The following is a 26806-nucleotide window of genomic DNA, read 5'->3' on the forward strand; positions in this document are numbered from 1 at the left end:
TATCTTTCTTTTTCCTTTTCCCACTTTTTAAAACACCTTCATCTCACTGCAGACCCCTTAGCTTTGTTCTCCTGTCACTGCCAATAATGCCCCTGATACCCAAGGGCCTAAAGTACTCTGGTCACTAGCTTTCACTCAGAGGGAAGGGATGACGGTTTTCCTGGACACTTTCTTCTCATCCATTTCCTAAATCCAGTCTTTTAGCTCCTTCTGTTTCCTTTGAAGTAGCTCTCAGGTTTAGCCCTGCTCCTGAATCCCCGTGGTAACCACTGCAGTCTCTGTGTTGTAATCAACCGACTGCTACTGTGATGGCAGCCCAGTCAGAGGCTCTGACTTCAATGTCTTTGGCTTCTGTTTCAGCCCACTAGTTCTCTGCCTTTATTGGGAACAAATCACCTGCGGTACATGTTAAAATGCAAAGTTGCAGGCTCCATCCCAGAGATTTTGATTCAGTAGATTTAGAATAGGGTTCCAGAATCTTCACTTTGACAAACATTTCAGGGTAATCTGGAGCATGTGACACATAGCCTACACTAGGAAACAGTGCTTAGCTATTCCAGTGCACACCATGAGATAATTCAGTGGCTGTCTCACCGTAGGAACTACGTACAATTCTCTAAGTGAACAAATCTTTCATACTAAACTCCGGTGAACTTTCCAGAGAATTACTTTCGTCATATCTTTCACTACTTTAGAGAAAAAATATAATTGTCTAAAATTTCATGTCCAAATTTTCTATTCTGGTTCCCAAAGCTTTCCAAAATCTGATCCCATCTAATAATCAGAACATTTCCCCCCTCTCACTGTTTTCCAACAAGCACCCTCTATCTCTGATAGGCTAATGTTTTCATTGTCCTCTTCTTTTGTTAAATGTTTATTCATTTGGCTGTGTGAGTGTCAGTTGTGGCACGTGAGATCTTCGTTGTGTCAGGCAGGATCTCTTTGCAGTGCATGGACTTTCTAGTTGTGGCATGCAGGTTCCAGAGTACGTGGGCTTTAGTAGTTGTCACACATGGTCTTTAGTTTCTTCACAGCATGTGGGATCCTAGTTCCCTGACCAGGGATCAAACCTGTGATCCCTGAATTGCAAGGCAGATTCTCAACCACTGGACCACCAGGAAGTCCCATGGACTCTTCTGTCTTTATGGGCCTTGGCTAAGAAGACATGTGCAGGAGACAATAATGTGCTTCAAATTTAAGGAACGAAGCAAAGGCAGACATAAAAAAAAATGAGAAGTAAAGCTGATAACCTAGCAAACACTGACCAGACAGTGTGATGTTAGTATCTTAGATCTAAAGATGAATTTGTTTCAAATGAGGGTCTGGGACAGTCCCTCAGTAGCTATTAATACAATGTTCCAGTGATTAATAAGTCTCTTGTGTGTCTTTTCTCACAAAGAATTTGCCTTTACTCTCTTTGTTCCCTATTTGCTGGAACTCCTTTAGCATTCATTCTCATCTCATCTAATCCTGGTTTCCTTCAATTTTGCTTGTAACTGTAAAACCATAAATGTGTATATGATAGTAATCTCCATATGACTGCTTAGGCCTTTAAATGCTATGAAGAGCACATCTCCAATGAATCTCCTCACCCATCCCCGAGAATGTATTCAGTAGAGATTCAATAAATAATTATTTAAGGAAAGAGTGAGAACTAGCCCATTGTTCCCTTTCTTCTCACCACTTAGCTAGTGACCAGCTGAAGACCATACTGGGCAATTCAGTGATGACTTAGGCATGTCACATACAGAGCCAGCTCAAATTTAGACCGCTGAGATGGATACCACAGCCAAGCCAGGACCCAACTAACTGAGTGACTGAGAAGCTCAGACTTTGCCAGCCAGTCTGAGACTTGGCCTTTCCTACTACACTTTCTCTCCATTCTCCTCTAGAAGAACCACATTCCCGGAGCCCAGAGTTTGTACTGCCCCTGCCTAGCAGTTAAGAGTCTTCTACTAAGCACTCAATTTTTGGCCTCTTAGTATTTTTATTTTTAATCTTTAGAGTATTTTCCTTTGGTCCTATTCTGGTTTCTCTTTCTCATTCTCCAAACTGTTACTGGGGCACCTATCCTACCCCCAAAAAACAAGAAGCCTGCATACTGCGACTAGAGAAAAGCTGGTGTATCAAGGAAGATCCAGTGTATCAAGGAAGGCCCAGCACAGCCAGAAAATTTAAAAAATAAAATTAAATTAAAAAAATCAACCACTGGTCATGGAGTTTTTTCTTGCAGGCCTGCCTCTTGGTGAAAGGCCCACACAAATCCATCTTGTGCCAAACTTTTTTCTTGAAAAAATGACTAAGTGTGGCTCAAGTGTAGTTAATAAAATTGCAGCTGAGATGAGACTTGAGTCATCTGTCATACCCTGGTCTCTCTTTTACTAATCAGTTGTGAGAAACATTTCAGAACTAGAGAGCAGCAGCAAAGAAATATGAGATGCTCAGACTTCTTGAGGCAATTAGAGACTAAAGAGCAGAAGGCAAATCAGTCTTTCTGCCTTGACAGCCTTAAAATACACACGGAAAGTAGACTTTGGAGCTACGCTATTGGTGACAGATTTTTGACCATAACACATTTGCTAAGAGGAAATAAAAATTACTCACTTCGGGACACGCATTCCACCCTCGCATCAGCAGAGATGCTATGGGCTTTGGGATGGAATAGCCGATGGGAGGTCTGATGTGGTGGTAAGCCATGTCTGCTGCCGCAGCCGCTGCAAACCAAATGGTCATGTCAGTTTTGAAATTCACATATTTATTTCAAGAAACATATGAACAGACAACAAAGAAATCATTAAAAATCAATCTGTGCAACATCAGCAGAGATTCAAAGAGGGTTCTATGATATTTTTTTAAATGCTTAAACAACATAATGGATAAATTGCTACTGTAAGTTTGTAGTTGTTCATTCTTTTGGTTGTTCATTCAACAAATGGTGAGCAGAAGGGGTTTATATAGGAACAAAGAAACAAAGGAGCATTAGCAGCAAGCAGTATTGGGTATGTACATGATGTTTTAGAAGTAAAGACTGAAAGGCAAATCGGACCAGGCTACGATGTCATAAATCCCAGGCTAATGCATTTATATTACACATAGTAAGACAAAGTACCACTGAACTTTGCACCCCTGAGAGCACTTGTATCATTTGGAAAAAAGGTTATTTTTTAAAACTTAAATCTGGTTATTGTTTACAAGAATGTTGGCATTTTAATTTTTAATATGTATAAAGTAGTTATTATTTGCTAAACTCAGATACTCCAGTCCATCATTTTAGCTGATACTGCTCATTGATTGAACTCCCTAGTGTTGCCTGCTTGCTTAGATTTCTGAATATTGCTCATCACAAAGTCCCCATCACTGTTTTGATTCTTGGGACTTCTTGGTAGATTCCTGATTGTTGATTATTTTTTCTGTTGTGCAACCAGTGATTTCTGTACTCCCTTGGAAACTAAACTTAGAGTTACTTTTACTGAACACATTTTATATTAAGTATCATAGTAGATACATACATAAATTATTTCAATCCTTTAAACTATGCATGAAAGGTAGGTGTTATTGTTACATGTGTTTGTGTGTGTGTATATATGTGTATGTGTATTGCATGTATGTGGGGGTGTGTATGTGGGTAGTTTTTAATTTATAAAAATTTTACTGTAACCAGTAGTTAGCACATACTCTTTTTATTCCCCGGATTTCATGCTCTCTTCAGCCACTTCACATTGAAAGTACTTCGTAAACAACACATGAAGCTCTTTTATTCCTCTGAAAAATTGCTCTGCACCCATGGGAGACTAAAGTTCCAGGACACTGCTTCCTGTGTTCTTATGATGTCACAAGCATCTGTCTCTATCTTAATGACTTTTGAGATATGACCCACAACCACTACCTTTTACCAAAGTTTACTCAAATTGAATTCTGTGTATAGATCTACATCCAGCAGATGTAATGCAGTTATATGCAATGTCACTTGACATTTTGCTTTATGGATCATTCAGAATTACTACATAATTTCCCAACATGTAAAATTAATACTTGTTTTTCATACAAGTTTAGAAAATTAAAATAGAGAGATTATAATCTTATTATTCAGAGGAAACAATTGTTAAAGTATTTTGAGCATTTCTTATATATTCTTCATATCATTGAGCTCATGTCCAATATAAAATAGTTAGGCTCAATATTTATTGATTAGTTATTTGTGTTTGAAATCTTAAGTTCATTCCCTTTGCCCACGTGGAACTTCAATATTTTCTTCCAATAGCCATCTAACTGTACAGTGGTTCCAGGCTGAGGGAAGAGTCAGGAATTTTATTCCTGCTTTTGTCTTCAGTGCCCTTTGTAATATATTTATTACATTTTCCATCCATTTCTGGCCACTATCAAGTAGACTTACAGTTGCTGATACTAAGAAAACAAAGAAACAAAAGACTGCTTATAACATATTTAGCAAATTTAAAAATATGACATAAAATATGTCTTTTGTGTCACAGAAAACTAAGCTTTATAGGTTCCTCCCAGTGGCTACTCTTGACTATATTTCATTCATTTTGCAATGATGTAAATAAATAAGCAAACAAATAAACTGATGTTTAATGATCATTGGTCTTCTAACCCTGCTTTTTCACCTTATGATCATTTGGATATTGTTGAGCTGGGGCAGCTATAAGCACATAAACCAGTGTAGTGAACACATTTAAACTAATTATACATCTCCTAATGAGTGGGGAGGGACTATTCATAAAATGAGTTAAACTCAGATGCAGGTGCCAAACATCTCCTCTGAAACTCTTTTAGATTCTGACACCAAGTATATAAAGTTACTTGTTTGCTTCTTGGCACTGTGTCTGAAAAATCAGTTTAAGATGAATGATATTTAATCTTTCATTATTCAAAGTAGATTCTACAAGGCCTTGGCATCTCCTTCTCCCTTTTGCTTTATGCATTGTTGGCAGTGATACTACTCATTAGCACCTCTGCCAGAAAGTGGGCAATGCAACGTGAGGGTCATGGAATTGAAATTTGTCACCTTTGGGATTGCTTTGCTTTGTCAGTCTTGCCTAAGTGGCCATGCTACACTAGCAGCCGGGAACTTTCCTGGTATTCCAGATTCAGGAAAGAGAACTGTCAGCCCATTAATCAAATTTTTTAACCTTGATTGCTACATAAAATATGTGAAATGACTTATATAAACATTGGCTTCCACTTTCACAACTGAAACTTTGCTATTAAAAGAGAATAAGGATACATTTGAAAATATCAATAACTTTTTATTGAGTGCCTTTTATTTCTTCAGTACTACCCTGATATAGTTATCAATAGTTTGGCAAATTTTATAATTTAGATTCTAGAGTAGGACTGTCCAATAGAACTTTCTGCAATGATGAAAATGTCCTTCTGTTCTGCTCAATATAGTAGCATATGTCTATTCAGAGCTTAAAATGTGGCTAGTGTGACTGAGGATCTTTTTAATTTTACTTGGTTTCTATTATTTTAAATTTAAATAGCCATGTATGTCTCGTGGTTTCCATACTGTACAGCACAATTCTAGAGCAGTTCCTATTATCCTGAATGAGACAAATTAAACACAAATTTGTGATTCAACCTCAGGTGTTTGCATAACCACAGTTTTGATTTGTGGATTCAAGTTCTTTGTTACCAAGAAAAGAAAAGATATGAAAGGAGATTGTGAATGTTGTCTCTCAAAAAGAGGCTAGTAACAGAAGAAGCATTCAATACAACATGTGTTAACCTTCATTCATTTATTCAAAATGTATTGCACATTCTATGTGAGTGATGACAGGCAGAAAAAAAATGAAGTGTTATGCTTTTCAAAAAAGTACTAAATGGATGAATAATAATGAATTACTGTAATTTCCCCTGATTTAATGGTTCAACCATAAGTTCTGAAATGTGATTTTTGCCTGTGATTCCTTTTTCCCTATCCTTTTCCCCTGCATTACATCTACTGTCCTTTAGGTCTTAGCTTAGATAAACTCTCTCTGGGGGCCCTTCCTATGGACTCCCATAGCACCCTATAATAGCATGCACTTAACTTAATTGCCTAGTTACTTGCTTGTCTCTACAAATAGATCACAAGCTCCTTGAGGTCAGGACTGTGTCTTTTCACCATTGTCTCCTGTGCCTAGCACAATGATTGGCAATTAGCAGTCATTCAATATATAGGTAATGATAAATCAATAAATATGATAGTTCAGAATATGATTTCATTGGAAAAAATATAGATCATGGTATATAGAACTCACTACACGTTTATTATACAAATGAATGAAGATGATGGATTAATGCCAATTAATATGTTGCTCATTATTATGTTTTTAGGACAGAGCATAATGCTTAGCTATCAAGAAATGTAGAATGAATACTAGGTTTTGTTTGATGTGAAATTAAAACACACTTAAATTATTGATATCTTGTGACATATTGTTGGAGAAGGAAATGGCAACCCACTCCACTGTTTTTGCCTGGAGAATCCCATGGACAGTGCAGCCTCGTAGGCCACAATCCGTAGGGTTGCAGAGTTGGACATGACTGAAGTGACTGGGCACTAGCATGTGACATATTGAGTCCCATAATGTTATTTTTTGTTCAAAACACTTTGGGAGGGGGCTTCAGTAAATTGAAGCAGTATGAATAGTAAGAAATGCCCTTAACTAGGATATCTGGAGGCCTAATTTTCAGTCTAGCTTTGCTTTTAACTCTCTGGGAGATCCCAAGTAAGCCAATTTGCCTCTGTGGGTACAATTTCTCTAAATGTAAGGTGAAGCAGGGAGGGCACACTGTAACGGTGACAAGCATGGGCTTTAGGGACAAGAAGCCATGAATTTAAGTCTTGACCATACTTGTTAGTAGCAGATGATATTGAGCATGCATCTTATCCTATAGAACCTGATTCGTGGGTTACAGTTAGAATTAAATATAAGAAAGTCTACATAGAGCATCTGTCACATTGCTGACTCTCAACAAAAGTTAGTTGTTGTTGCCATAATCATTACCTACAGATCTAAGGCTCTTACTGATTCTTTTTAGTCTGAGCCTAGAGAACGAGATATCAAAAAATATTATTATATACTTTCTATTCTCTTTAGACCCCAAACATTGCATTGAGTTAGTGCAGATCTTATCTGTCAGATAAGACAGATAACAGACCTTATCTGTCATCAGCCCCAGTTCATAACGTGACATAGTCATTGTGGAGAGGATGACTATGCAGTAATCCATGAGGAACTTAATTAGCTTTACATTGTTTATGGATAAACTGGTACTAGATTCTGAATTCCTCAAGTAGCCTATCACTTCCTGTCTTATGTTTTATAAAAGTAAAAAAGAGAGCAATAAAGTATAATATTTTGTTTGTAAGTTTTGACTAAGATAAAATTGCCAGAATTTTTTTCTCGTTTGTGTGTATATGTGTTCTAAAAAACACAATTGATTTTACTTCATTGTTTTTAATGGGCAGGGATGTGGTGAAACAAAGAAAATGCAGTCTACCATCCCAGCAAGAGCTAGGACACATTCTTTGTTAAACTGACATTTTTCAATGATGTATCACCAGAGCATACAGCATCTGAGAGAGACCATGAGATTGCAATCTTGAGATTGTACTAAGAATGGCTTAATTTTTTAAACCACATCCCATTCTCATTACAGGCTGTCAGAAGAATAGATTAATTTGCACCATTGTCTGTTCTCATTGCAATCTTTGTCAGAGTAATGAAGTATTGGAATGTTAATATCAGCTATATTCATAGAAATATCGCCATCCATTGGACCGATTTGATCTTTCCTGTGATCTGTTTAGTGACTGGCTGGCATTACTCTTCTGAGTGATAAACTGATAGGATTAGCATAGCAAACATAGGATTTCAGAACTTCAGTTCACTCCTATTTTCCCATCACTGCCAAAGCACTGTCCACATCTGCAACGTGCTTCTGCCCTTTGAGGTTATTCTGTATTATGCCCTTCAGGATCCCAATCATATATGGAGCAGAACATAGTCATCTAATATTAAGCAAGGGTAGAAAAAGCAAATGGCTACAAATATATGAAGTCTGTGACATAACTGGGTCTCTAAATTACATTAATTCATATTTTTTTTGTTTATTTTTATTAGTTGGAGGCTAATTACTTTACAATATTGTAGTGATTTTTGCCATACATTGACAAGAATCAGCCATGGACTAATTCATGTTTTTTAAAACCACATGTGACACACGAAAAGTTTGCAAGCCATATTTAGCTACTGGACTGTAGGTTTGCACCTCTGACGTAAAGCCTCAATGTGAAGTTTCACCAAAGTTTGGCTAAATTGGATAAATTGTCAGTTGTTCTTAATTTGCTGCCATATCCCAAACTTAGTTAAGAGTCTGGCATTAAGGAATCCCAGGACACCGAGTTGAGTCCCCTTGTGAACCAGAAGGCAGCATACGTGGAAACAAAAGGAAAATAAGAGGCTCTTTTCTCTGGCTCCAAACTATAATCCAAAAATGTCCTGCAAAATTGAGTACCTGGTTATAAGGGAATGGGACTGGATAAAATATGGACTGATGAAGGGATTCATCCCAGACTTCTTTAGTTTTTCATGATATATGAGAGGAGACAGACCCAGGAGACAGAGAAAATCTGGGAAGCAGGTGTTGGTTTCCTTCTTTAAAATGGATCCAGGACAGGTCTTGTTTGCCAGGTCATACTAGCTTCTTTTTCATCTTGCCTGATTCTTCTCCATCTGCTTGGCTTCATAGCTTGGTTCCTCTTCCCTCTCATCTCATCATTTCTGTCAGAGATCTGTTCTCTTCCTGTGCCCAGCATCTTCCAGCTGGCTAAGTCAGAGGCCCAGAGGCCGTCCTGGACTTCTCCCTCTCCTTCGTGCTCTCACCTCAATCCGTCAGCAAGTCCTGTTAAAAATCTCTCAAAACCAGCCTCTCCTTTCTCTTCACTAGTGAAATCTTAGTTAAGATTTCATACATTCTCTTCTGGATTACCTGGTTTCCTTGCTTCTTTTTCAAATTTCTCCAATCTACCCTTTGTTTTGCAGCAAGAGGGAACATCTAAGACAACAGAGTTGTGCCACTGCTCTGCTTAAAATCCTGCAGTGACTTCCACTATGGACAAAGAAGGCTCTTTACCCTGAGGCTCTTCCCTTACGTGTAGAGCATGTCTCTTGCTGCTGATTCCCTTACAAGCTCTGATTCACCCCTCCCGAAAGATGCCCCTGCACCTTGTCCAGGCTGCCTTCTGCCAGGATGCCTTTTCCATCTCCCCACTATTTACCTTTTAAATGGTATTCATCTTTTAAATATGCAGTTCAGTGTCATCTGTCTAAGAATCTTTCCCTGACATCCTATTGTACCACCATTCTGGGCAGGAGAGCCCTCCAGGGACCATCCTTTGCACTCTGAATCCCTCCAGTTAGGATATACTTTGTTGATTGTTCTTTTTCTCATGCTCCCTCTACACTACGAGGTCCTGAGCAATGCTGTTTTCCTCTTTGTCTTCCTCTTACTTTAGCACAGTCTCTGGCCAATGGAGTACTTAATGATGACTTAAGATAATATTTATTGAGTGCTTCCTATTGCCAGCCATCATTCCAACCCTTTGAGGCAGGTCCTACTATTATCCCCATTTAAAAACTAAAGACACTGAAGTACTCGAGTATAGCTTGTTTAAGCAGCTTTGAGTAAGATTACAAGACTCATGCTTTTACACATACGCCAAATCTCTTTAGCCTGAAAAATATTTTCTAGAAAATTGAGTTAATTGCCAATGTTTAAAAATCTTTAGATTTCTGAAGAAGCACACAGAAATTAGTTGATATGGCAACAGTGAGCAGGCATCCCTATGTTTCTTTCCTGGCACTGTTTGGCTGGAGCTAGGCAGCAGCTGTCCCCTTGAGTCAGAGCTTGTGATTTCCTATCCATCACACTGCCCTGCATCAAGCATTTACTTGCTTTCCCTGATTGTGTGGGCATTTGATCATGGGATGCTGGATGTGATGGCTTTTTCAGTTTTTTCTGAACCTGAGATTATAAGGTTAACTTGAATATATTTTGTGTAAAACAGACTCTAACTTTAAATTCTTCTAAAGGCACACTCATCACTTGTATCACTTGTAGTCAATGCTAATATTTGCATTCTATTTATATATTCCTCCCAGGAAATAGGATTCTGTTAAATCCAGGAGGATGAGCCATGTGTAATGTTGCTGTTCCCATAATTGATAATGCTGTCCCACACTGTAGTCATGGATTTGTTCCTCATTGTAAATGGCTAATATGTAGCTTATATTGAATCTGATCCTTCACATAATTTATTGCTGAACATTTGCTAGACTGCCTAACCACTGCAATGATATTAACAGTCTCAGTTCTTGATGCATGGTAACTGTCTAACTTTAAAAAATTCAGCATCTATCATAAATAAACTCTTTTTTCCAATAAAGTACTATAAATTCTAACATTTGAGATATTGGATTCAAGTTATTCTTTGGTGAGACTTCTGTTTTATTATATAATATTCTTCCTCCAAAAACAGTAAATATTTCTGAGGGCCCATGAGAGAGGGCATCTTTATCTTTTTGAAATATTCATTTTATAATTAGCAAAGGGTAAAAGAGTAGAGATAATTGCAAAAATATATAAAGTAAGATATGATAAATACAATAATAAATGACAACCTAGGGCATGGAAGAGACTGCACTTAGCTGAATACTGAAGAATTTAGGAGGCTATTTTTGGAAGAAGTAATATTTAAACTAAGACCTAAAAGTAAATTGGAGTTAGTATGATGAAAAGTGGGGAGGAGTGTGTCTGACAAACACCTCCCGTGTGCAGGGACATGGAAGTGAGAGGAAATGTGTCCTGTTGGGGAAACGAAACAGTTCACCGTGATTCAGCATAGAGAGGCTGCGAGTGGTAGGTGCTGGACCTGGAGAGGCAAGAAGAAGCCTAACCACCGGGGCTTTTAGATTGCTTTAAGATTTTTTTTAAAATCTTAAGAACAAAGGAACATATTAAAGACTTTAAGTAAGGGGAGCTAGATGATCAAATTTGAGTGTCTAGAAAGCTATATCTAGGGCTTCCCTGGGAGTTCAGCTGGTAAAGAGCCCGCCTGTAATGCAGGAGACCCTGGGTTGATTCCGGGGTCAGGAAGATCCACTGGAGAAGCGATAGGCTACCCACACTGGTATTCTCGGGCTTCCTGGGTGGCTCAGCTGGTAAACAATCTGCCTGCAATGAGAGAGACCTGGGTTCGATCTTCTGGAGAAGGGAATGGCTACCCATTCCAGTATTCTAGCCTGGAGAAATCCATGGACTCCACAGTAAACTGTTACTGTGATGTTTTGCAGCAGTTACTTTACATTGTAATTTTTTCCTTTAGTCCATCAGGATGTACTTTTTGGGGGAAGAAACCCTAGAACCCAAAGAAGAAATATCGTGGCAGCTAAGCACACTTGTCAGTGCTCCCGTAGGAATTGCTTTAATAGCTGGCATTGCTATCCCTACCATGATCACTGGCATTCCTGTAAACCAATAGATTGTTTTAAAAATGTTTTTTTAATCTTAATAACAAAGGAAAATATTGAAGACTAAGTAAGGGGAACTAGATGATCAAATTTGAGTGTTTAGAAAGCTATACCTAATTATAGTATGGAAATTGGTGAAAAGAAGATGGTGAACAAAACTGGAGACATTTAAGACATTTAAGATATTTGTAGAATTCTACTTGTGAAATAAGGAAGTAGCCATGGAGAGGGAGGTAAGTGGATACATTTGAAATATATTTAGAAAGAAGGATTGAAAAATAAGAAAACAAGTGAAAAACAAAAGTAAACAAGGAAGGAAAGAAGGATAGAAGGAAGGGAAAAGGAAAGAAAGATGGAAAGAGAAAAGTCAAGGATGATGTTAAAGTTATTATATGGGCTCCTGACGAATGATAATTCTACTCAAGCACAGAATCATAGGAACACTTGACCCTGCATTACAATTTGCCCTTATCTTTTATCTTACAGTTGCAGAGAGATTTCAATTTATAAAATTCAGTCACAGAATGATCTCATTTGATCCTCATAGTAATCTCTGTGGAGTCATCACTAATTGCATTTACTGAGAAATGGAACGTGTGAAGGATACCAGAGGCCAGATGAAATGCGACACATTTAGAAAGCAAAAGGTGTGAGTGGCTGGAGCACAGAAAGTGAAATAATATGAGCAAAGAGATCTTGAATCATGTAGAGTGTTGCAGGACATATTTAGAATTTTGAGCGTTATTCCTAAGAACAAGGGAAACCATAGGGTGATTTTAAGCAATGGTAACATAGTCACATATATATTCTTAAAATATCATTGTAGTGGATGTATAGAGATTGGAGAGGAAGAGAAGAACAAAGAGAGAATGGTCAAAGAGCTATTGCAGTAAAGTGAAAAAGATGGCACTTGGAACTAAGGTGGTGGTGGATAAAACTTTAGAGGAAGATAGGGTATATATACTTCACTAATTCTATTCAGTATTGTACTAGAGACCCTTGCCTGTGTGAGAAAGCAAGGAAAATATATGAAAAATACACATATTTGAAAGAAATAAGTAAAGTATTCTTTATTCAGAGATGGCATAATCATCTATGTTTAATATCCCCAAAAATGTGTAAGAAAGCTACTTGAACTGGTAAGTAAATTTAGCAAATTTTTAGGGCACTAGGTTGTTAAAAATTAATTATATCTCTATACTTACAAAAACCATTATTCATTGAAATTAATAAACCTTTAAAATAGTATCAAGAAACACAAAATACATAGAAATAATTCAAAAAAATTTTGTAAGGTTTCTATGATGAAAACTACAAACACATTGATGACAGAAATCAAAGACCTAAATGAAGGGAGAGATATACTGTTTATCAATTGGAATAAGTTGTCAGTTCTTTCTGAATTGCTCTACAGATTCACTGCAATTCAGTCAAAATTCCAGCAAGATTTTTTTATAGAAATAGACAAGCTGGTTCTAAAATTTATATGGAAAAACAAAAACTCTACAATAGCAAAAGCAATTTTAACAAAGAAGAGCAAAGTTGGATTTCTATATTCACTATAACTTATCAATATAGTATATTGACATAAGGGAAGACTTATATTGATGGAACAGAATAGAGTCCATACATATGTGGTCAATTAATTTTTGATAACAGTACCAAAATAACTTAATAGATAAAGGAAGTGTTTTAAATAAATCATGCTAAAAAAAATGGGCATCCATATTAAAAAAAAATTAACAAAGAATACAAATTCAACTCTTACCTTATGCCATTAAAAAGTAATTCTAGTAGATCTTATAAATATAAAACCTAAACCTATAAGATTCCTATAAGTAAACATAGGAGGAAATATTTGTGATTTTGAGTGTAGCAAGAATATTTTAGATAGGATACATAAAAATATTTATAAATTTGATAAAGTAAATTTTACTGAAATTTAAAAAAAAAACTTTTGTTTTTTGAAAGACATTGGTTAGATTATGAAGAGGCAAGTCACAGCCTAGAGGAAACTACTTGCAAAACACATAGCAGATGAAAGAGTCTACCTAGAATCTAAATACTCTTATTAGTATATAAGATAATTTAAACAAATAATTCACCAAAGAAAGAGATATAAGCAGCAGATAAACACACAAAATTATTAATATTATTAGTCATTAGAGAAATACAAGATGATACCACAACTATTTACCATAATATACCTACTCAAATTGTTAATAATTTATTTTAAGTAGACAATAAAAAGAGTGCTGGCAAGGATGTGTATCAACTGAAATTCTCATATACTTCTCATACAAGTCATAGTGGTACAGATGCCTTGGAAAAAATCTTATTGTAATATCTAGTAATTATCATATATATTTGTCCAAGAGTAATTTAAACAAACACACAAAAACCTAAATGGTTTGGCAATTACATTCATAATAGCACCAAACAGAATAACTCAGATGATCATCTACTTGTGAATGGATAAATAAAACCAAGGTACATCAACACACCTCTTCATAGATCACAGCCTTGTGGTGAAAGAGCTTGCATAACTCAACAAAGCTATGAACCATGCCATGCAGGGCCACCTAAGATGGACGGGTCATAGTGGAGAGTTCTGACAAAGCGTGGGACACTGGAAGAGGGACCAAGCCACTCCAGTATTATTGCTGCGAGAACCCCACAAACATGAATGGTATGAAAAGGCAAAAAACACGACACTGGAAGATGAACCTCCCAGGTCAGAAGGTATCCAATATGCTACTGGGGAAAAGTAAAGGGCAATTACTAATAGCTCCAGAAAGAATGAAGGGCTGCGCCAAAGCAGAAAGGATGCTCAGTTGTGGATGTGTCTGGTGGTGAAGTAAAGTCTGATGCTGTAAAGAACAATATTACATAAGAACTTGGAATGTCAGGTCCATGAATCAAGGTAACTTTGAGGTGGTGAAGCAGGAGATGGCAAGAGTGAACATAGACATTATAGGAATTAGTGAACTAAAATGGACGGGAATGGGTGAATTTAATTCAGATGACTGTTATATCTACTACTGTAGGCAAGAATCCCTGAGAAGAAATGAAGTAGCCCTCATAGCTAACAAGACATGCAGTACTTGGGTCCAATCTCAAAACAGATTGATCTCGGTTCGTTTCCAAGGCAAACCATTCAATATCACAGTAATCCAAGTCTGTGCCTCAATCACTGATGCCAAAGTAGCTCAAGTTGACCAGTTCTATGAAGACTGACAAGATGTTCTAGAACTAACACCAAAAAAAAGATGTCCTTTTCATCATAGGAGATTGGAATGAAAAAGTAGGAAGTCAAGAGATACCTGGAGTAACAGGCAAGTTTGGTCTTGGAGTACAAAATAAAGCAGGCCAAAGGCTAACAGAGTTTTGTTAAGAGAACACACCAATCATAGCAAACACCTTTTCAACAACACAAGAGACGACTTTACACACTGTTGTTGTTCAGTCACTTAGTCGTGTCTGACTGAGCGACCCCATGGACTACAGCACACCAGGCTTCCCTATCCTTCACTATCTCCTGGAGTTTCTTCAAACTCATGTCCATTGAGTTGATGATGCCATCCAACCATCTCATCCTTTATACCCTCTTAATCCCCCCTACCCTCAATCTTTCTCAGCATCAGGGTTTTTTTCCAGTGAGTCAGCTCTTTGCATTAGGGGTCCAAAGTAGTGAAGCTTCAGCTTCAGCATCAGTCCTTCCAATTAATATTCAGAGTTGATTTCCTTTAGGATAGACTGGTTTGAGCTCCTTGCTGTCCAAGGGACTCTCAAGAGTCTTCTCCAGCACCACAGTTCAAAAGCATCAATTCTTTAGTGCTCAGCTTTCTTTATGGTCCAACTCTCACATCCATACATGACTATTGGAAAAACTATAGCTTTGACTATATGGACCTTTGTGGGTAAAGTGATATCTCTGCTTTTTAACATGCTGTCTAGATTTGTTATAACTTTTCTTCTAAGGAGAAAGTGTCTTTTAATTTCATGGCTGCAATCACTGTCTGCAGTGATTTTGCAGCCCAAGAAAACAAAGTCTGTCACTGTTACCATTTTTTCCCCATCTATTTGCCATGAAGTGATGGGACCAGATGTCATGATCTTAGTATTTTGAATGCCGAGTTTTAAGCCAGCTTATTCATTGTCCTCTTTCACCTTCAGCAAGAGGCTCTTCAGTTCCTCTTCACTTTCTGCCATTAGGGTGGTATCATCTGTGTATCTGAAGTTATTGATATTTCTCCTGGCAATCTTGATTCTAGCTTGTTATTCATCCAGCTGGGCATTTCTCACCAAATGGTCAATACTGAAATCAGATTGATTATATTCTCTGCAGGTGAAGATGAAGAAGCTCTATATAGTCAGCAAAAACAAGACCTGGAGCTGAAACTGTGGCTCAGATCCTGAGCTCCTTACTGCAAATTTGAAGGCAGTAGGGAAACCACTATACCATTCAGGTATGACCTAAATCAAATCCCTTCTGATTACACAGTAGAAGTGGAAAATAGATTCAAGGGATTAGATCTGATAGACAGAGTGTCTGAACAAGTATGGACAGAGGTTCATAACATTGTATAGGAGTCAGGGACCAAAATCATCCCAAAGACAAAGAAATTCAAGAAGGCAAAGTGATTGTCTGAGGAGGCTCTTAAATAGCTGAGGAAAGAAGAGAAGCGTAAAGCAAGGGAGAAAGGGAAAGATATACTCAACTGAATGCAGAGTTGCAGAGAATAGCAAGGAGAGATAAGAAGGCTTTTTTCAATGAAAACTCCAAAGAAGTACGGAAAAACAATAGAATGGGAAAGACCAGAGATCTCTTCAAGAAAATTGGAGATATCAAGGGAAAATTTCATGTGAGGATGGGCATGATAAAGGACAGAAACAGTAAGGACCTAACAGAGGTAGAAGACATTATGAAGAAGTGGCAAGAATACAGAGAACTGTACAAAAAAGTTAATGACCTAGATAACCACAATGGTGTGGTCACTCACCTAGAGCCAGACATCCTGGAGTGTGAAGTCAAGTGGGCCATAGGAAGCATTACTACAAACAAAGCTAGTAGAGGTGATGGAGTTCCAGCCAAGTTATTTCAAATCGTAAAGTAGGATGCTTTTAAAGTGCTGCACTCAATATGCCAGCAGATTTGGAAAACTCAGCAGTGGTCACAGGGTCATTCCAATACCAAAGAATGGCAATGCAAAGAATGTTCAAACTACTGGCCAATTGCACTCATTTTGCGTGCTAGTAAGGTAATGCTCAAAGTCCTTCAAGCTAGGCTTCAATAGTACAAGTACTGAGTACTTTCAGACATATAAGCTGGGTTTAGAAAAGGCAGAGGAACCAGAGATCAAATTGCCTACATTCATTGCATAGTAGAGAATGCAAGGGAATTCCAGAAAAAAATATCTACTTCTATTTCATTGACTATGCTGAAGCCTGTGGCTGTCTGGATCACACACACACACACACACACACACACACACACACACACACACACAACACAATGGAATATTACACAGGAATGTGAAAGAATAAATAACTGATAAATGTACTAACATGACTCCATTTATTTGACATTCTGGAAAAGGCAAACTTATAGGGACATAATTCAGATCAGTGGTTGCTAGGGGCTGGAGGTATGAAAGGCGAATTGATTCCAAAAAGGCATGGGGGAACTTTTGAAGTATTGGAACTACTGTTTATCATGATTGTAGTTATGATTATACAGCTGTATATAGTTGTTAAAACTCATTGCACTATTAGCCTAAAATGGTAACTTTTACTATTTAAGTTATATCTCAACTTCTACTATATAAATTAAACATAATTTTTTTAAAATGACAATTGCAATAATTTAAATGACAAAGATGGTGTCTTGAGCTAGGATGGTGGAAGGTGATGATAAATAGTGGATAAGTCTAACATGTTCTTAAGATGTAAAATCCATAGGAAGAGATACAGGAGATGAGAAGAAGGGAGACGTGTAAAGTGAAAGTTGCTCACTTATGTCAGACTCCTTGCAACCCTATGAACTATACAGTCTATGGAATTCTCTAGGCCAGAATACTGGAGTAGGTAAACTTTCCCTTCTCCAGGGGATCTTCCCAACCCCAGGATCGAACTCAGGTCTCCCACATTGCAGGTGGATACTTTACCAGCTGGGCCACAAGGGAAGCCAAGGAGAAGCACAAGGGAAGAACAAGGGAAGTTCTGATAAAAATACTACAATATGTCTAGAGTTACAGTGGATTTTTTAATATACTCATAAATCTTATCAGAAATCATAGTCTAAGAGGTAGAGAGATGATAACAGATCAGAACAAGAAATAAACAGCAATTCTTGTCCAGTTCAAAATAGAGTTCTCTTATCTATACTATAATAAGGGCCAGATCCCATCATTTAAAACTATGAAAGCATATAGAGAAAGGTTAGGACAATTATGTACAGAGCATATACTTTGTGAAAAGCTCTTGGTGAGACAGTATGCAGAGTGCAATGAAAGACCATATGGTTATTAGGAGGAAAATACCTTGAAAAGACAGTATGAGATATGGCTATTGCTCTGCACATGAGTACTGATAAATGTTGCGATCCTGGTTAAGACTCTGAACTTGCGTGAATACCCACACTTATAAGGTGTGTCTTTCCCTAACGTCCCTCTTGACTTGATGCTTCTGACATACTTGTGCTTCCCTGGTAGCTCAGACGGTAAAGAATCTGCCTGCAATGAGGGAGACCTGGGTTTGATCCCTGGGTTGGGAAGATCCTCTGGGCATGGAAGGGCATGGGAACCCACCCCAGTATTCTTGCCTGGAGAATCCCCATGGACAGAGGAGCCTGGCAGGCTGCAGTCCATGGGGTTGCAAAGAGTTCGGACACAGCTGAGTAACTTTCACTACACTTCTGATATATTCTGATAAGGTGACCACTTAAGGAGCTTACACTATAATTCATTATAAAATTTCTTTATGATTTAATTTGAAAACTACTTTTGAATCATGGTAAGTTTTGGGGATGCAAATTCAAGGTGTTTTTGTACTCATGGTGGATACAAGTAAGTAAACAGTGTGACCAGACAAAAAAAGCAGAGCAAATAAAATGGAGAGAAATGCAAATCAAATTTACTTCAAATATTTGTACATTTTCCCCTGTGATTAGATTCCCTACCTCCATCTTCTGCAGTTACACAGAGTATAATGTATACTATCAAATATAACCAACAACAAAATTATAGGCTCACTCACAAAGTCCCAGTTTTCAAATGCATCTATATATGTAATACAAAATTAGAAAAAGCCATACTCCTTTGTATAATGTGAGACAAGCCAAAAGCAGACCTGATAGATAATTTTTGTGTTTTGCTATTTTCAGCTCACCCTTATATGCACACCACAAAGGCATTTCTAAATCAAATCTCAAAAAGTAAATATGGCGTAATTTACATTATTTGTACCCACATTCCACATGGCCATAGTCATCTGCTTATTTCATTAACAACAGATACATCAAAATCTTAAACTTTAATAATAAAATACACCTACCCTTCTGTGTGTCTGTGTCCAAAATCATATAGTTATAGGCCATTAAGTCTTCTGGATTGGGCACATAACTTGAGACTGTTTCTTTACTTCTCACCTTGGCAATCCACCAAGAACTGTCATTTTGGGGGAACAATGTTTCTTGAATTTGTGAAAATGCAGAGAACTCTGGAGATCAGAGAAACCTTTTTTTTTTTTTTTCCTGGCTGCACCCTGCAGCTTGTGGGATCTTAATTCTCCAAGTAGGGCCCTCGGCAGTGAAATCACACACTCCTGGCCACTGGGCCACCAGGGGATTCCCTCAGAGAAACCTAACTGCAGCAGGGCTTACCTGGCTTGAGATGAGCGAAGGGAATTTCTCCCGTGAGAAGTTCCCACAGACACAGCGCATAGCTGAAGACGTCAGCCTTGATTGTGTAGCGTGTACACTGTGTGAACACCTCAGGAGCCATCCAGCGGAGGTTCTGCGGGTCAAAAACCATCCACAAGTCATTGACCAAGTGTTTAGTTCTTCCACTATAGGACAGTGTGCTTCTTAGCGAGGATTTGTTAAGTATTCTATGTTCTCAAAAATATAAACGTAAAATAACATCAATACTGCCCTCAATGTGTGCAATAATAAACTGGCACATTCACGCAGAAATGGTGTTTACTGCTACCTTTTAGTTTTTTAAAGGGCGCTTTTTTAATCATTGGAAGATCATGAAATCCATAATTCTTCCAAATATACTGCAACAATATTAATTGCCAAGTAAAATAGTGAGCACAGCAGTGGCACTGTTTTGCTTATCTCTTGAGTATCTTTCCCCTGGAAGGCTTGCAAGTTTCTGAATAGCCATCCATGGATTCATCCAAGAACTCTATGCCTCCCTGGGTGTGAATCATGCACTCTGGGGGGAAGCATCTCTCCTTTAGAGCTTCAGGTTGTAATTTAGGAAGTCACTAAATTAGACCAATAAATAGTGCCCTGATGACTGAGGAGAGAAAGGGTCTCAGGGGAGTGCCCAGAATATCCATGTGAAGGAGATTTCTCACTGGCAGGATCAGGTCTGTCATATCTCCTTTGTTTGCCCAGTGGTGTTATTTCTAAATGCTGTTTGTGCAATATTCTTGAAAGCAAGCCCATAAAACATGACAAGTTTCTCCGCACAAAGTTCTACCCTCATGTTTTGATGGCATCATTTACATTCTTTTTATTTGCAATTGTATATTTTTCATTTTTAAATATGTTTCCATTATGGGATGCAATTGCATACATTTGGTTTATGTGTGGTTTAAGAAAAAGAATACTAGAGTTAGGGAAGGAAAATTCTAGTTCTGGCCCTACTATCAACTACTTGGGTGGTTCTGAGAGTCCTATGCTTCTTGGACCTGAGATTCCTCAAGGGTAACACAGGAGGCAGGCCCTTCTAGCTCTAAAATCTCATGCCTTCATAATCATATCAATGAACTTTGCCAAATACCTTCTGTCTTTGTATTTCCCCTGAAAGAAAGCAGTATTCTCTTATTACTCTTAGTGATATTTTGTGTGTAGTGCTGCCTGCTGATAATTCTTTCGAAGAGTCTACATTATTTTGAAGTCATGCATAATTGCAGCTTGCCAAGAATGTCTTTATTTCGATTATGGTGCTTATATGCAATCCTTCCACATGAGCTTTCACATTCCAAGTAGCCTCCAATTATATAGCAAATTATGAGTTTTGTCACAACATTGCATCAGCAGGAGTAAGCATAGAGTATGCCCATTTTTTTCCACAGGGGGTAATAGAGTAATTATCAAACTTATATCAGGCCACATAACTAATTAGAAATAAAATAGCCTTCAAAATAAATCTTGAGTAGGGCTGTGCTTAAAGACTCCACTCCTAGGATAGAAGAATGTTACTTGCTTTGGTGAAATTCAATTCAATTTCATTCAACAAAAGGATATTTAAAGGGAGTCTCCACTGGCTACATTTTAGAATCTCCTGGGGAAACTTTTAAAAGATACATATACTCAAGGTGAACTCTAGGACAAGGAGATCAGAATTTCTGGGGGTTGAATTCAGGTTGAATGCTTTTACAAAAGTTTCCAAAGTGATTTCAATGTGCAGCCATGGTTGAGGTCCACTGAGTTAGCTATCTCTATGTCAAAGATGCCAGATAAGATCTGTATGTCCTGTCAAAAAAAGGACCCACTCTTCCCACCTCTCTCATTTTTTACCATACTCCTCCTTTCTTACTCCGCTCCAGTCAATCTGGCCTTGAACACACAAAGGACTCTCCTGCTGCAGAGCCTCTGCCCTTACTGTTCCCTCCTCTATACTGCTCTTGTCCTCTATGGATAACTCCCACATAGGTCTCTTGTCAAATGCTTTCTTTCTGTTTCACTCATCTAAATGACACCCCCATCACTTTACATTTATCTGCTCTTTGTTTTTTTTCTTCATAACACTTACCACCACCTGATATATATTTTACTAATTTGTTCAATGTTTATCTTCTCCAATTAGAATATAAGCCCCATAAACACAAGAGCTTTGTCATGGCAATATTCCCAGTTCCTTGAAAAATGTCTGACACTTAGTAGGTATTCTGTAAATGTTTGCTGAATGAATGAAATTTAACTGGGGAAGCCAGCACGCTTAATACTTAACCCATGATGTGGTTCCTGCCTTCCTCTTTAACTCGTCTCCCACTTTGTCTTTCTCACACAATGCGTGCCAACAATGCCAAGCTATTTAAAGTCCTCAAGGAAAGCTGGTGTTTCTCCCTCCTCTGTGCCTTTGTTCACATGTTCATTCTGTTTGAATTGATTTATTCCTGTTCATTCTACCTGAGCTCCCATGAGGCTTTGCCACATCTCTATCATCGAATGTCCATACTGCCTTCACCCTTACTTGCATATGGTTTTTCCCACTACAAAATGAGTTACTTGAGATCAAAGACAAGCTTTTATTCACATCTTGTATTCCTGGCCCTTTGTACAATGCCTGACACATTGTAGACCCTTCATAAATGTTTGTTGAGTGAGTAACAGTACTACCTAGGAGTGTGAAAAAAGTGCTACAAAAGCACAGTCAGAAAAGTGTGCGGGGAGGAGGTGGAAGGGGCAATTTACAGGATGGAAGGTACTCAAAATGGATAAACTTTTCTTGGCCATGCAAGATAATAAGACTTTCTCAAGGTGGGATGCAATGAAAGGTTTTTTGGGTAGAGAATATGACCCTGGCAGAGTCATAAATCTGTGAAAGTGAATGAAATATTTGGGGAATAGCCAGATGGCTTGTATTTATGTTTCTGGGGGCATAGGGGACTTAAGAAAATGTTTAGTGGGAAATGAAGTCACAGAAGAGTCTTGGGTTCAGGCTGGGGAGAGAGTGTTATAACATTTTAATGCTTCCCAGGTGGTGATAGCGGTAAAGAATCTGCCTGCCACTGCAGGAGATGCAAGAGAAGTGGGTTTAATCCCTGGATCAGGAAGATTCCCTGGAGGAAGAAATGGCAACCCATTCCAGTATTCTTGCCTGGAAAATTCCATGGACAGAAGAGCCTGTGGACTATAGTCCATGTGGTCACAGAGTCAGACAGGACTGAATGTGCATGCACACACACACACACACACACACACACACAACATTTTAAGCATCATTGATGATTTACAGGAAGAAGAGAATTGTCAGAACACAACACTTGGCTGATGTTGCAAAGAATGAACTGGAAGAGAGGACTGGAATTAAAAGCCTAGAACAATGGTCCAGAAAAGAGATGGGGAAGACCTGAACTGAGGCAGTGGTAAATGAAAATTTGGGATAAACTAAAAAAGAAAAGAAATAGAAACAAACAGAAAAAGTGATTGAGCAGTGTGTAAGCAGAAGCAGGAAAAGGAAGGGACAGAAAATTAGCTCAAGCTTGGGTAATTAAATAACACAGGTAGGTCAGAAAGAGAAGTATACTCCTTTGTGGGGAGGGAAGAGGGAAAAGCAGATAATGAATCTAAATGCAGACATTTCGAGTACAATTTATGTTTGCTTCAGATGTTATAATTTATATTTTTCTTAAACAGTAACGCTTGACTGTATCACCTATCGCCTTACAATGTTAAAATGGAAAACTATAAATTGTTAATAGATACAGGTAAACTATGGATTTTATGGTTACCTATTAAATTTTAACTCTACCATTTAATAAGGAGATCTAAACATGAAAGTCAATTATCCATGCCCGCCATGTACTTTTCAATTAGATTTGAAACAAATTCTGTTACTTCTTCTATAACATTTTTCAAATATAAATCTAATCTATTTCTCTAACAGAGCCTTGAAATAGTTCTTTTGGGGGCTTACTAAAAATAAAAACATAAAACATTATCCTGCCTCTGGGACAATGACATTTCTTCCAGTTAAAGCTGCTTTCATCTCCTTTTCTTTCATGCTGAGTTTACACATTCTAATTGTTTCATAATTATAGGGAACATGAGCAGCAACAAACCCCAGGTTGTTTTGTCATGTTGTCTTCATCCAGAGACTGCAGAAATCTTGATTCTGGGGAAAAGAGAAAACAAATTCATGTCAAAGGAAATGTTTTAAAACTAAGGTCAAAGATTATAGGTAAAAGTTTGAAACCCCAAGGAAACCTCTATCTTATTTAAATTTTTTACTTCCATTTTTTAGCTGAGGATATAAAAGAAGAAAAACTGAAAAGAAATGACATGCTTTTAAAATTCATTGAATATTTTAAAAATTTATTTGTTTTTAATTGGAGGATAATTTCTTTACAATATTGTATTGGTTTCCGCCATACAACATGAATCGGCCATAGGTACACACATGTCACCTCCCTCTTGCTAATTGAAAACTTTTCCTAGTACCCCTCCATGATAACTTGAAATGTGAATAATTTACAGAAATATAGCTTTCAGGGTGATATCCATTTCCAGGTTTATCATATAATATCTCCACCAGTGAGGAAGGAAGAAAGAAGCTGATGTCACTGGGGGCATTATTCATAGAAATCTCACCTCCAAAATCGGCCACCACAGCATGCCCATCCTCATAGAGAAGAATATTGTGACTGTAAAAAATAAAAAGTAGATTTTGAGTAAAGTTTACTATTTTCAGTCTGAATGGTCTCTCAAGGAAGAGGATAAAAAATCGTCATTTGTTTACCCCAGAGGTTAAACAACAACTCCCCAAAAGCTAACAGACATCTCAGGTCAGTTCTGATTTTCTTAGTTTGCTAATCTGAAAGGAAAGTTTATATAATGTGATCATCCTATATCTGACTTTGAAAGTATTCAAAGTACTTTACTTTAGGTAAACCTTCCAAACTTGTCAAAGACTCATTAGCTGAAAATTAGTTTTTCAGCTCTTTGAAGTTCAGTTGCTAACAAAATTTGGTTACAGGCAATAGTAAAAGTTATCTGTGAGCATATCAGAGTCAGAGCAAGGGAACAAGTTTGCTAGAACTCCAGGCACAAGGGCAGTTCAAGGCAGGACCTGACATGAATATAGGAAAAGGACTCTTTATGGAAAATGTCTCGGTCAATATGTTCTAGCTGGTATCCTAGGAAAAAGAAGTGTTTTTAAGGCCTGTGAAATGAGGCCAGCTAAAGTACTTTTTAAGCTCTTAGACAGGAAAACATAGAAAGGTCTTCAAAGTTTCCTTTCCAAACTAGAATTCAAGCTAGAATAAGACTGTCCTTTTCAAGAAGTAAACCAAGGTTGGGACAGTCTAACTAGAGGCCATTTCTCTCACATATTGGTGAATTGAGTTGTGAGATCTCTTATGGACAAACATATTGTGATCCAAGATGGTCTTTGAGTATTTCTTATTGAATGCCTTTCTTTATGCTCATTTAACATTTAGCTTCTAAATGAGTCATTTCAGCATTAGGAGATAACCCACTGGATTTCTTTTAGTGCACATAGGCCATACAATATTAATTTATCTGCTCTTTCTTTCTTGTTTTGCTTCGTGATCGAAAAAGGAAAATCTTTTAGTCTGAATAACTCCAATATGATATTGAACCATTTATATAAGTGCTTTAAGGTACTGAGTTAAGCTTTATAAGAAAGTTTGCTTTGAACTTCTCTTGTATCATAAATGAATTTTACTTTTATGGTATACACTTAATTCTAATTTAAACTAGCAAAATCTAGAATGTGTTCAAGCTATTTTTTTTTTTTTTTTGGCCTGGAAGATACCAGTGTAGAAGTAATGTTAATTAATTGCTAATTTGTAACACATAATGAGTGAGTGCATGCTCAGTTGCTCATTCATGTTCAACTCTCTGTGACCTCCTGGACTGGACTGTAGACCACCAGGCTCCTCTATTCACGGGATTTTCCAGGCAAGAATATTGGAGTGGGTTTCTATTTCCTTCTCCAGGGGATCTTCTTGACCCAGGGATAGAACCCATGTCTCCTGTGTCTCTTGCATTGGCAGACAGATTTTTTTATCACTGTGCCACCTGGGAAGCCCAGAGAAGTAAGAGGATGTCAAAATGAAAAGCCCCCTAAGATGTTATCTTTAACTGTAAATTACCAATTAATACATTCTGTGAGAATGACACTGTCATGATAAAAAACTCTCCAGTATCAGGAGCTCTCTGGAAGTTCAAAGGCAACAAGAAGAATGCATCAAAATGCTGTACCACTAGATTACTTGAAGGATTTAGGTGAGTTACTATACCACAGTCCCTTAATCTATCAAAAGATAATGAGGGTCACAGTTCATAGTTATCATTAAAACATGCTAAACATGAATTGCCAATTGAATTAAATGATTATATGTATAGTATCCTATCTATTAATTTAATTTTAATTCAAATTAATAATGTAGAACAACAGTTATCAAAATAGTTAGCAGCATATTCTCAATACAAAAAATAGATATCTAAATGAACTTGCCCTAGTTGAACACCAGAAAAGGCTGACAGAAACCCTACTTAAACTTCACCTGTTCCAAAATCACGGTCCTTTAGGCAACCATTTACATTTTTGGATGTTGTGCATGCATGCCTATTAAGTCACTTCAGCTGTGTCAGACTCTGCAATTATATGGATGGTAATCCACCAAGCTCCTCTGTCCATGAGAAACCTTGGGCATATTTTGTTTATTCATTTGTGTGTTTAAATTTCTTCTAAATATTTTGTATTACTAAGAATAAGGATGATAATGCCTGTAACTGGAGTTGGGATAGTTTAGCGTGATTTTACTCTTTGAGGAAAAGAAATGGCTTCCCTGGTGGCTCAGTAGTAAAGAATCCATCTGCAATGCAGGATACACAGTTTCAATCCCTGGGTTGGGAAGATCCCCTGGAGAAGGGAATGGCTACCCATTCCAGTATTCTTGCCTGGAAAATCCCATAGACAGAGGAGCCTGGTAGGGTACAGTCTATGGGAGTTGTAAAGAATCAAACACAGCTGAAGTGACTAAACAACAGCAAAAGAAACAAATGAATTTGATCACTGGGCTGCCCTGTTTCTCCTGGTATGAGGGGCAGGATGTCTCAGGATACAGGGATCATGCTCATAGTTGTAACTACAGCATTTTTAGCATGTGCGTATTTTTGGCACACTGCTTACACTCCTTATCACATTTGAGTATACTCATAAACATTTTCTAAACAAATAAAAGAAACTTAAAATAGAAAGCCACAAGTTTGGTAGCATAAAGATCACAGTAGTGAATAAGCAAGTACTTACTGAACTGCAGTTATTTAGACACTAAGT

The 26806-nt window shown here is 37.6% G+C and overlaps 1 protein-coding gene across 3 annotated transcripts in view; it reads right to left on the reverse strand.

The window, feature by feature from the left end:
- The window catches only part of TNNI3K (TNNI3 interacting kinase), a 341514-nt gene that overhangs the window by 90582 nt on the left and 224126 nt on the right, over positions 1-26806 (reverse strand). For all 3 annotated transcript variants that reach the window (XM_070467925.1, XM_070467926.1, XM_020877709.2), the window contains 4 exons: positions 24091-24143; positions 23562-23614; positions 19423-19555; positions 2605-2714 (listed from right to left, as the gene is read on the reverse strand). In XM_070467925.1, coding sequence (XP_070324026.1) covers positions 2605-2714; positions 19423-19555; positions 23562-23614; positions 24091-24143 — 349 coding nt within the window. The remainder of the gene's footprint in view (positions 1-2604; positions 2715-19422; positions 19556-23561; positions 23615-24090; positions 24144-26806) is intronic.

The sequence above is a fragment of the Odocoileus virginianus genome, chromosome 5, assembly GCF_023699985.2.
Source record: "Odocoileus virginianus isolate 20LAN1187 ecotype Illinois chromosome 5, Ovbor_1.2, whole genome shotgun sequence".
Lineage (NCBI taxonomy): Eukaryota > Metazoa > Chordata > Mammalia > Artiodactyla > Cervidae > Odocoileus > Odocoileus virginianus.